At 39.2% G+C, this 12,491-nt stretch overlaps 2 protein-coding genes across 17 annotated transcripts in view; both read right to left on the bottom strand.

Annotated features, from left to right (window-relative positions):
- Positions 1–12,341, bottom strand: part of LOC122990889 (protocadherin gamma-A11-like) — a 56,721-nt gene extending 44,380 nt beyond the window's left edge. For both annotated transcript variants that reach the window (XM_044364457.1, XM_044364458.1), the window contains exon 1: positions 3,479–12,341. In XM_044364457.1, coding sequence (XP_044220392.1) covers positions 9,759–12,167 — 2,409 coding nt within the window. In that variant the 5' untranslated portion in view covers positions 12,168–12,341 and the 3' untranslated portion in view covers positions 3,479–9,758. The remainder of the gene's footprint in view (positions 1–3,478) is intronic.
- Positions 1–12,491, bottom strand: part of LOC122990858 (protocadherin gamma-C5-like) — a 293,120-nt gene that overhangs the window by 48,841 nt on the left and 231,788 nt on the right. The window lies entirely within an intron of this gene.

Here is a 12,491-nt window from a genome sequence, read left to right as displayed (position 1 = left end):
GATTGCTCATTATATGACCACTCATAATGATTTATGTAAATACATCTATCCTCCTGCCTGCATGTACCTGCATGCAGGCATGTTCCATCATGCCTCTGTGGCTGACAAGGCTCTTCGTTGCCTTCCTGTGGCCAGAGAAAGCTAGTGCAGCCTGCATGCGTCATGACGTCTTCACAGTTCTCTACAAGCCTCAGAGAAATTATTCTGTCAGCAGCCAACGTAAAATACCCGTATGGAGGTCTGTAGAACAAACGAAAAGGGAGGGGGAGCCCAGATGGTGTAGGGAGGCGTTTACTCTCGTTTTGCTTCTCTCTATATATACATATAGCTCTCTCTCCCTCTCCATTTTCAATTCAGATAAATTCAAAGAGGCTTTATTGGCAAGACTATACTGAAGTACAGTACTGCCACAGCACATTGTACAGGGAAGTACAAACAGGGAAAAGTACAGTTTTTAAGATACAAACAATAAAATATTATGTTAACATTACAGTTCAAAAACAACAACCATGTCAACCATATTTTGTAATGCAAATATACATCTCTCTCTCTCTCTCTCTCTCTCTCTCTCTCTCTCTCTCTCTCTCTCTCTCTCTCTCTCTCTCTCTCTCTCTCTCTCTCTCTCTCTCTCTCTCTCTCTCTCTCTCTCTCTCTCTCTCTCTCTCTCTCTCAAACACACACACACACACACACACACACAGTATTATTTACCTTAATTCCGCCAACCAATTATAAATTGTGAGGGCAGATTAGCCAGTGTTAATCTTACTTTCATAGATGTTTGGTCATCAGTAACATTTACATCATTATTAAAATAGCAATATCCCTCCGCTGGCAACAGCCATTATTCGTTGACATTAAATATTATAATAAAACTCAAAACGCGTAAATTCATTACTGCCAATAGTAAAATAATCAATTTCAACATATGCAATTTAATATGTAATACAAACACTGACAGAAGTGTTTTTAATAGTCATCCGCTCTAAATGGAGGCGGGCGACAGAGGGAGATGTAGAGAGGCAGCGAGGGGAGGGGGAGAGCGCTGGAGCCAGAGCTGTTTTCAGCACCACGGGTGTGGACAGCGCCACACAGGCGGCCAACTGCTGCTGCTGCATGCTGCTGGAGAGGCAGCCTGCCTCACTGGCTCACTGGCTCTTACGTAACAGACAGACAGGAAAACAAAACAGCAAGCTCCTCACTCTATTCCCTCACTGTATACGGGAAAAAAGATAGGAGTAGACCGTGTCAGAAGCACACCTAATGAAGTTTTACTGCTGTAAATGTCCACAGGGCATTAAGGTAACAGAGTAAATATACAAAAGTAAAATAACGGTCAAAAATGTCCTGTCATGAGATTAGACATTTTTATTTATTATGTTAATTTCAAAATTCTGGTATTTTATCAGTGACTAAAATAAACATTCATAGATATTAGATAATGGTATTATTTTTGGCTTAAAATATGAAATAGGCACATCATCATTAAGACTTCAATATTTCAAATGCTATTTTGCTGCTCGTCCTGTGCTGATATTCTGTAGGAAGAAAGCAACATATGCATAGTGGAATTCTAATGTACACATATGAGTACACATGTATTTAATGTTTGTATTTTGCATGTTTTCACTTGTGTTTAGATACACTACAGAGTTGAAGTTGCATAGACTCAAGAGGTTTCATTTTACCAAAGATAGTCATGTTTTTTTCCATCCCTCTATCCATCCATCTATCTATTTTTGATACATCTTGAAATACTTTTAGTTAGTATCCTAACCTGCCTCAGATGAATTTGAACTGAGTGACTAGAAAAACAGCAGCACATGTAGGATGTAAAGCAATATAATACAAGAGACCTTCTATAAATACTAACTGACATATATTTAGTTTTTGCTAAGACAGCCTCTTTAGATGTTTCTGTGTACATTTTGAGGCTGCACAGTGTGGTGCTGGTGTTGGCCTTGATAATATAAAAATGATTTTTTCTAATTTTTGTTTACCTCAGTTACTGAGGAAAAACTTACAATATAATGCAATCCAGTACACCAACATCAAAAAGTTAAAGCCTCAAAAATGAATACAGAGTTGAATCATTAATTTGCTGATATTTATTAAATTTACACTGACTATGTTTTAATCATTCCCCTATCTCCCATTTTTTTATTTTTATTCTTTTGGTTGAGAGGGAGGATTTTCAATATCATCATTTATTAATGTTTGGTGATAGTTTTCTGATATGTATAATACTGCAAGTAAACTTATAGTGTCTTCTAAACATGCTACATTCATCTCATATGTTTGTATTTTTACTTGTGTTTCACTTTGTTTGTGCATTATTTTGCAGTATTTAATGTAATAACTATAAAAGTCATTTGAAACTTGCTTTATAGTACAATACTATATAAAGTCAGTGGTTGTTCAGAGCATCAAGACACAGGCTAAAACCAAGATACAGTGCTTGACATTATAATCACCACAACTTGATTTAGGCATGAGTTACTTTAACAGTTGGTCCTCCCTGCTTAAACTCCATAAGCCTGTTAGCAGGAAGAGATTTTCAACTTAGTCTAATGTCTTGTTCAATTTAAAGTACTCTGGCAAAACAATGGTATGTACAAGGAACGATATGCCAATTCAACAAAACTCAAAATAGTCTCTAATTACGGCTAAAAGGGTAAAAGTTAAACTTATCATTTAATTAACAGAGAGGAGAAATAACAGCTTTGTTGTCCCCATATAAACAATACAGATTGTAAATTATGTCCATGTGATGATGACTGTAAATGGTAAATGGAATGCACTTATATAGTGCCTTTCTAGTCTTCTGACCACTCAAAGCACTTTACAATACATGTCAACATTCACTCATTCACACATTCATACACTGATGGCAGAGGCTGCCATGCAAGGTGTCAACCTGCTCATCAGGATCTAATCTAATGCACACTCACACATTGCTGGCGCAGCCATTGGGAGCAATTTGGGGTTCAGTATCTTGCTCAAGGACACTTTGACATGTGGACCGGAGGAGCCGGGGATCGAACCACCGATCTTCCGATTAGTGGACGACCAACTCTACCTCCTGAACCATAGTCACCCCAGTAGTCCGATAAAAACTCTATTTTGAGCTTCAAGCCACTCACAAGGTCACACATGTTCTGTTGTCAAAAAATGCGTTTATGTACACCTGGTTGAAGCAATCATCAGGTGATATGTTTTGTGAGGTATGTGAACAGATGTGTCCCCTGAGGTGGAAAATTGAATTAACTCAGTGCCAATGTTTCATGTGTAGACACTGTAAAACAAATCACTGCTATAGTTTGTGTTAAAATCCTGTTACTGTATGGTGATCTAGAGTATAGTGTTCAGTTGTCAGTGCATCCTTAATCTGTGCTGCTTGGAGAATCATGAAAGTTTGTCCTACTGTATGTGTTTGATTGTATTGCTGTGAACAATATAGATGAAAACTATATCTTACCTTATTTGGTGAGTCAGGATTTAACAGGAATCAGGGAGGAAACAGGAACAGAACCAGGAAACAAGGGGAGACATAAAAGAGAAAAACAAGAGAGAAAGGATGCCGGTTAGACTGGTGGTCAGAAAACAGGGTCTGGATTTTGGAAATACAGCAACCAACATACTTACCGTGTGGTGCACAACAAACAGTTGTTGTGTAATGATTCACAGACAAGGAATTTTCTTTTAATTTTGACTGTCATGATTGTGTTGCTCACAGAAACTGTCCACTGTGTGTGCACATAAACTATTTATGTATATAAAAAGTGGAACCAGTTATGTGTTTGATCTGTGTCTGTGCCATTCTTCAGTCAGTATATTAATGTTAAGAATGAGTACCCATCAGCACATAGTGTAAGTAAATACAAACCCCCCCCCCAAAAAACAAAAAAACTAGGAAAACTTATATGGCTTAGTATTGATCAGAAAGCATGAATCAGAAAGTATGATACAATTACTTCCTGTATTATGATAATGATATAGCAATAACAGCCAAATGTTCAAACAATACTGAACAGGACACTGGCTATAACCTTGATTGATAACAGGATGAACCAAGCTAGGTGTTATTCCAGGGCATAGAGCATTCAGTGCCAAACAAATACAAAGAATGTGAAGAAATGCATTGTCATTTGTGTGTGTCTGTGTGTGTATGAGTTTGAGAGCGCAAGTGTGACAGAGAGAGAGAGAGAGAGAGAGAGAGAGATAGAAAGAGAGAGAGAGAGAGAGAGAGAGAAAAGGAGAGAATGGGACTTCATTAAAACTGCATGTTTGCATTACTATGCTTGTAAGAGGGATGATACTTTAAAAAAACAAGGAAAAAAAAAAACAAGGAACAAAAATAAATAATATTGTCAAGAAAGACAAAGGCAATAGCTCAACCTCAGTGGATAGAGAATGGTACTACATAGTCCAGAATTACAGGTCTCTGTGGCTGCTTTACCAAAAATATATCCAGTCATGTTTTTTGATATCATATTCAACAGCATTCACTAAACATGCTGTTGAGCAGTTAATAGTATGTTAGATTATGCCATGTGTGGATACAACAATCATTTTAAACAGAAGCATATACATACTTTGGTACAGTACAACCACTTCAGTCTAAACCACAACAGTAACATGATTGCTGAGGAAACTAAAAATTTGGGACATACTGCTATCACTAACAAGTATGAGCCAAAACCAAAATATTGAACTGCACTGCTGCACAAAGCCACTACCCTATAGCAACAGCAGGGGGCCTCGAGGCGATGCCCTGAGACAAATCCATGCCTTATTAATGAGATTCTTTGCTCTGTGACCCTGTTTGTCACTGCTGATGTGTGCATGAATGTCTTTGTGAGAGAAAAACTAAGCTAAGACAAAGCAAAACAGTAATTGCTTGTTTTTATTAGACTGATGTCCTGTTTCAGTGATACTGTACACTGAACATAAGATACCTTTTGTTTGTGCACATTAACAATTTTAAGTAATACTATAAGATAACAGTGTTGCTTAAAAACACCATACATACAAAATAAACAGATCACCCAGAAGGAACAAGGAAAAAAAAAGGGAACCAAAAGGCTCCTGATCCTTCCATAGAACATAAACAAATATATATTTATAGTATATAGGTTAATCTAAGCCTATATATTAGTCAATGCACTTGCTGCAACTGGGAAATGCAAAAACAAACAGGGCAGCGTTGATCAGAACAAATATAACAAGCAGCCATGATCACCCTGTCCCCCTCCATCATCAGCCACCCCAAGTCTGAGGATGCTGTACCTCTTTGTCTAAAATAGGGGTGTCTCCTGTCCTCAAAGTATCAAAAAAATACAGAGAGCTATCACACACCAGAAGCTGCATCTGCTGCTGACCCCCTGTGGCTCAATGAAAAATGGAACAGTCCTGCCAGTGAGTCAGCTTGTTGCTATGGTAACACATCCAACCTCTTGCTTGCATCCCACCCTTCCTGTGAGCTGGTGATGGTGGCCAGGAAAAAAAGAGCTACATAAACAACATGGAGGATAAAGAATAAGATAGAAGATAGGAAGAGAAATGAAATGCGCTCAGACAGACACACAGTTGTAGACTGATAATATGTTCTACAAATAAAAGCATGTGTTCATGGACTGCTGGGTAATAAAGAATCTTTTGACAAATGGCAGAAAAGAGGTACAAAAGAGATATTTCTTCTCATCATGAACAAGGCAACCTACACAGAAATAAAATGACACCATATGGTGCTTAATGACTTTTTATAGACAGGACAAAATGTCCTACATTGAGCAATCTCCCTCTCCCTTTCTCTCAGTCTCTTTCTCTCTCTGCAGCAGAACGGTGCAGCTGGAGAGGGGGATGGGAGGGATGCAGAAAATGAGATCAGGATGAAAAAGGAAGACTGCTGAGAACCAAGAATGACTCCTACACAGTAGCCATCCAGTATTAGCTACAATTTGACACAATGTTAACTACAGTGTCCTATTACATAGCAACACAAATATTTATTATAGATTTATATACTTTTTGCTCAGTTGCAGTATAATATGCAGTATTATATGCAGTACAATAACACAGTGAATATAATCCATGAAAATTACATGAAAGTCATATAATTTAACTATATCATAACATCATAATAATAATAATGCACTAGATCTTTACTCCCCTAGAAGACAAGGCTTTGCCCTTCTTCCAAATCACATTAAATGTGTTGAGGTTGGGAACTTCACATAACTTGAAAGTTTAGAAGAGTCAAACACACACATACAACCATGCCGTACACTGATATCAAAAGTTGAGGAATTAGACATTTGATATATTTTAGTAAAGTCTATGTGGATATATTTCTGAGTGTTTGTGTGCTTGACACAACTTTGCCATTGCCCCATATTACACTGTTCTAGGTAATCCCTTGTTTAATCCTTCCCAGGGAATCAGCCAGTGCTGAACTCCACACTTCCATCTCTGGGACACCAGCACACATTCAAAGACAACATCTTTTGTATGTTCTTAAGCAGACATATGTCTGGTTTACCTGACTTCATGCAAAGTAAGGTACAGTTAATTATAGTATCTGTGTACTTGGCTGTATTCTCTGTTTCCCTGCAAATAAACACTGTGCACAAAAATAAATCTAATGCACCTGAGGCACACAACAGAATTGAGACTTGCATTATAGTAAACAATAACAACAAAGTCTCCATGTTTGACAAATCAGTGTATCAGTGACTGTTACATGCAAAAGATATTCTTTACAAATATTGTCTGTACAGATATATTTAAATGTCCTTCTAATATCCCTTTTACTTGCCCCCTTTCCATAGTGAAAGACAAAGTCAGCATCAGCTACAGTATAATGTCATGTTCTTGATACTTAAGCAAGGTGGATGCTTGTTTGAAAGGAGCTTTAAGCCTAAGTTTAAGGATGCTTTTGAACTGTTAGTCCATATCCTGTAAGCTTAAATGTTCCTTTTTGTATGAAGCAACAAAACACCAGTCCCAGAGGGACAGGCAGCAGCAGTCATCAGGCGGAGAGAGTACTATGCACTGGAGCTATACACACATATTTTTTTTCTCTTTAATATCATACTCAGTATGGGAAAGAAATCACACCCAAAAGTGCCTGATATCTCAGATATCTGGGATATCTTGTAAACAAAAATCAAACGCAGGACTGTAGTATGAACGTTAACCACATCCCTAAACACAATCAGTACACAGTGAGTTGATGAGCCCCGCTGGCGTACACATGGGCACACAGCTGCTCACCAGACAGATTTGCCAGGAAGGCAGAACAATTAAACAAGAGATTGGGCCTGTGGGAACCAGGAGCTTCTGCATGTGATTATAGTTTTGTGGTCAGTACAAACAGCAAACTGATGATTGGGGCTTTGTGTAAGATCCAAAATGGCTAATGACAGCTCTGAGGTAGGTTAAACCAAGAGAAAGATAAAACAACAACATGCTGAAGGGGTCCAGGGTGTAAAACAGGCGGAACCATTTAGCTGCTTTCAAAGACATTTCTGTGAGCTCTGGCCCCTATGGAGACACTGTCGTCAAAAGAATTTATGATACTCAGTAAAAACCTCCGCTGCTAACAAACCGGAGAAAATGAGACATAATGGTTTAAAGACAGTTAAAAATGGTAAAGCAGACACACATATGGTCTGATAATGATCACAGGCTGCTTCCAGCGGATATGAGGGTTAAGACAATTAACCTAAATTCCTGCCTTGTAGGATTGTCAACTTCTGTTTTCACATGCATATACCCTGAACTTCATACAGACTTAAAACACATACACCACCCAGAGAGAGCAGACCAAGCACGCTAGTTGATCTATGGCTTCCTTTGAAACTGGAAAAAACTGAGCAAATATAATTGCAGACAGACCATCCTCAACCACATCATACCAGCATTTATTAATCAGATATTTGGCACACATGCCTTTATTTTCCACAGCACACACATCTTTATAATAACAAAGTTCTTTGTTAGGGAAAAAAATCCCACTGAATGACTTACATATGCAGCACATAAAGTAAACCCTCACAGATGGAGACTCTTACAGGAGATAGCAAAATCTAGTCTGTTACTGTGTAACTCCTTCTGATTCAAATATTTATCATTCATACTGCCACTACTTTGTGGACAGCTAGATTTCAATACATTCTAGACAAATTTCTCTGGCAACTCAGTTTTCTTTCATCATTAAATTCTTTCATTCAAACATAAGCAGACTCTCTCCTGATTTATGACACCCCCTTCTCATGTGTTACATGAGGTATGTAGACCTCTCTCTTGTTATCTCTTGTCTTAAACTCCTTATATTTAATGAAAGATTTCTCTCAGGGCAGGCAGGAACTATAGCCTGATGTGACTGTTTCACACATCAGACTTTCTTAGGCACCTATCTCAGCAGACAAAGAGTGCTGCAGATCAAAATGGCTGCCGTGCATCACTAACACGAATGCTGCACAGGGATGGTGTAGATTGTGCCGGTTACCACGTGTCTCTTCCCCTCCCCCGCTGCCTCTGCCTTCCTCCCCATCACGCTGCCTTTCTCCCTCGTTCTCAATCTCCCCAGCACCAGTAGTGACTGTTTCCTCTTCCCCCTCTACCCCATTTTAAGCCTCTTAATCAATGTTATTGTGTCATGTTTGCATTTTTAATTGGTTTTCACTAACTCCCCTTGTTATAGTTTGCCTGTATCCATCCCTTCACTTTTTTCTCTGTGTGCAGCCCAATGCCTATGGCTGTACAATGTTACAGAGGGAATTAGGTCACTGAAAAAGTAGTACACTGCGTGGTTGTGTTTCTATGCGAGAGCAATCTGTAGAAGTGCTTTAGAAGGGATGAAGCCAAGAATCTTTTTTTCTTTCATTGTGGCTGCTATACTGTTCTCTTGTTCTCATTTCTGCAGATCATCACACAATGCTCTCTGATAGGGCATATAGTACATTATGTAAGTCTGTCTGTCAACATGTTTTTACTTGGTTTGTATGCACAGATCATATTTCAATGCCTGATTTTTCATATAATCGCAAGCTCTAGTAGATGATAAATGAGTCAATATGAATATCAAAGAATGGAATTAATGTGATTAATGTGAAATACATGTGACAAAACAGCAAGGAGGATGTAGTGTCCAAGGCAAAAATTACAAGGATCTGACGGTGTATCTTACAAAAAGCATATAAAACCATACATGTACAACCTCTGTACAAAGCACACCAGAAAGTCAAGAACAGTGTTGGAGTATGTATAATAAGGAAAAGGAAAAATGAGCAAAAAGGGAAAATGCAAGAAAGAAACTAATATAGTATTTTACTGATTTTAGTGATTTAGTGATAGTGATTTTATTTAGTATTTTAACTATGCTTAATGCTTTATTTGGGCAAAGTTGAGGTGGTAGAAAAGTATGGGACATGAAAGGGGGCACGATAAAAAGTCCTGTTGATACTTGCCTAAACAGTGACAGAAAAACAGATGTTCAATATAGTATGAAATGCCAATGTAAATTTTACCACTATCTTCGACTATTCCTTATGCTCAAATATAACTGTTTGTAACCTTAAATCCAGCCACACATGAGATGTTGACTACCTTTACCACAATAAGAATAGACTGAGATTGAGTAGACATTTCGGTGAGTACTTAATGTAGGTATAGTTGGTAAAGTACCAGAATTATCCAAATAATGAGTGAGCAGTGACTAAACTGAACTGAAGAACAGATACAAAACAAGGGTTTTAAGGCACCAAGAAAGAGGCAGATCTCACCTCTGTGAGCTCTGACTCAGTTTTATGCCTTGGCACTGTCCTGGTATGGTCAACACTCAGAGTGCTCTGACTGAAGGGTCGGGAACACTTCATATCACTCTTCCGGGAGTCAGTAGTTCCGTACACCTCGTAACTGAACGCCTGCTTCAACGTACCGGTGCCTCCTACGTCTGCGTAAAGGGGCGGGTAATATGGAATAACAGGAAGATTTCCATTGGAATTGAAAAACAGGCGCTCGCGTCTCCACCTGTAGATTTTCACTGATATAATAACCACTAAACAAGTGATGAAGAGGAAGGAAACTACAGCCAGAGCCAACACTAAGTAAAAAGTCAGGTTGTCATTGTACTCCTTGTCGTGTGTAAAGTCAGTGAACTCTGACAGCACTTCAGGGAAGCTGTCCGCCACCGCCACGTTAACAATGACTGTAGCTGAACGAGAGGGCTGCCCGTTGTCCTCCACTATAACAGTCAGTCTTTGTTTCACAGCATCTTTATCAGTCACCTGGCGGATAGTTCTTATTTCTCCATTCTGTAAGCCCACTTCAAACAGCGCCCTGTCTGTGGCTTTCTGCAGTTTATAGGAGAGCCAGGCATTCTGTCCAGAGTCCACATCAACAGCCACCACTTTAGTGACCAGATAGCCCACATCTGCTGAACGAGGCACCATTTCAGCCACTAGAGAGCCACCAGTCTGGACTGGGTACAGAACCTGAGGGGGGTTGTCGTTCTGGTCCTGGATCATTATTGTTACAGTCACATTGCTACTAAGTGGAGGGGAGCCTCCATCCTGCGCTTTGACACGAATTTGGAAGTCTTTTGTTTGCTCATAGTCGAAGGAACGCACAGCAAGTATCTCTCCACTCTCTGCATTCACTGTAAAATAAACCGAGGCTGACATCCCATTCAGTTGGCTATCTTCAAGGAAATAGGAAATGCGCGCATTGTTCCCAGAATCTTTGTCACTGGCTTTAACAGACAGGAGTGACATGCCAGGTGAATTATTTTCAGTGATGAAAGCGGTGAAAAAAGGTTTTGGGAATATTGGGGCGTGGTCGTTTACGTCCGAAATTCTTATATTAATAGTCTTGTTTGTAGAATACGGTGGGGAACCCTCGTCCATCGCTGTTATTGTTATATTATATTCGGGCACTGTTTCACGGTCCAAAACGTCATCAGATACTAAACTATAGAAATTAATCGAAGATGACTTGATTTTGAAGGGTAAATCTGGGTTAATGAAACACTTAACACGGCCATTTTTACCTGAGTCCAAATCTTTGATATTGAGCATGGCTATAACAGTGTCTGGAGCAGAGTCCTCTGGTATGGGATTGGAGAGGGAAATTATGCTTATGACGGGGGCATTATCATTTAGGTCGATCACCTCAATTTGCACCTTGCTTGTGTCTCTCAACCCTCCTTTGTCCGTAGCTTCTACATCAATTTCATAATGTTTTACTTTTTCGTAATTTAACTCACCTCTCACTGTCATTTCCCCGGTATGGGGATCTATATTGAACAGAGATGATGTAATATCACTATTTTGAGACAACGAATACACCACTTCTCCATTTGTTCCCTTATCAGCATCAGTGGCACTAACTTTTAAAATAACAGTACCCCTTGACGCGTTTTCAGGAACTGTTACTCTGTAAAGAGACTGGCTGAACACAGGTGCATTGTCATTTGCATCCATTACAATAACGTTAATTTTGACAGACCCTGATTTTGGAGGGTCGCCGCCATCATATGCTGTTAGTGTTAGTTTATGTTCTTCTTGTTTTTCTCTATCTAACAGTGTCTGGAGTACCATTTCAGCATATTTAGTTCCGTCAGGTCGAGATAGCATATTTAATTTAAAATGATCTGTCGGACTAAGTTTATACGTTTGGAGAGTATTCAGCCCGACGTCTGGATCTTTGGCGCTGTCAAGAGAAAATCGAGCTCCCTTAACAGCAAATTCACTCATTTCAAAATTAATTTCCCTCTTTGCGAAAACCGGAGCGTTATCATTGATATCAAGAATTTCCACATCTATGCGGTGCAGCTCCATTGGGTTATCCAGTATGATCTGAAAATGCAGAGAGCAAGGAGACACTTGCCCGCACCGCTCCTCTCTATCTATTCTCTCGTTGACTATAAGGGTTCCTTTATCCAAATTAAGACCGATGTACTCACTGCTGTCCTCGGTAAATATTCTCGCCCGCCCAGATTTCAGCCGCTTGACATCCAAACCTAAATCCTGAATGATATTCCCTACAATGGAGCCCTTCGCCATTTCCTCAGGTATAGAATAACGGACCTGGCCGACGGTCATATCTGCGACACAAATGCAGAGAAACAGCAGCTTCCATGAAAATGAGAAAAATCCACCCATCGTGACAAAAAAGCCTTGCAAAATCCAAAGGGGAAAACACCACCGTGTGCAAATCGACAAAATATTTTTGTTCTGAGTCTCTTCGTGGGGTGTCTTTTTACAGCTATTTCCGAATGAAACAGGACTCAAATACGCAGACAGAAAAGGGAGGAACTTGCTTTACAAAAGAATGTTATTTTCCTCACACTGACCAACAGCGGCACTTAGGGACTTAAGAGGAAATTGCAGAAATTTATAGATAAATATTGAAAATTCGTATTGAGAGCATAAGAGCAGATAGATAAATAGATAGATAGATAGATAGATAGATACTGTATCTCTGTC

Source organism: Thunnus albacares, chromosome 10, assembly GCF_914725855.1.
Source record: "Thunnus albacares chromosome 10, fThuAlb1.1, whole genome shotgun sequence".
NCBI lineage: Eukaryota > Metazoa > Chordata > Actinopteri > Scombriformes > Scombridae > Thunnus > Thunnus albacares.
The sequence above is the reverse complement of the archived record's forward strand: the minus strand, read 5'-3'. Positions and strand labels throughout refer to the sequence as shown.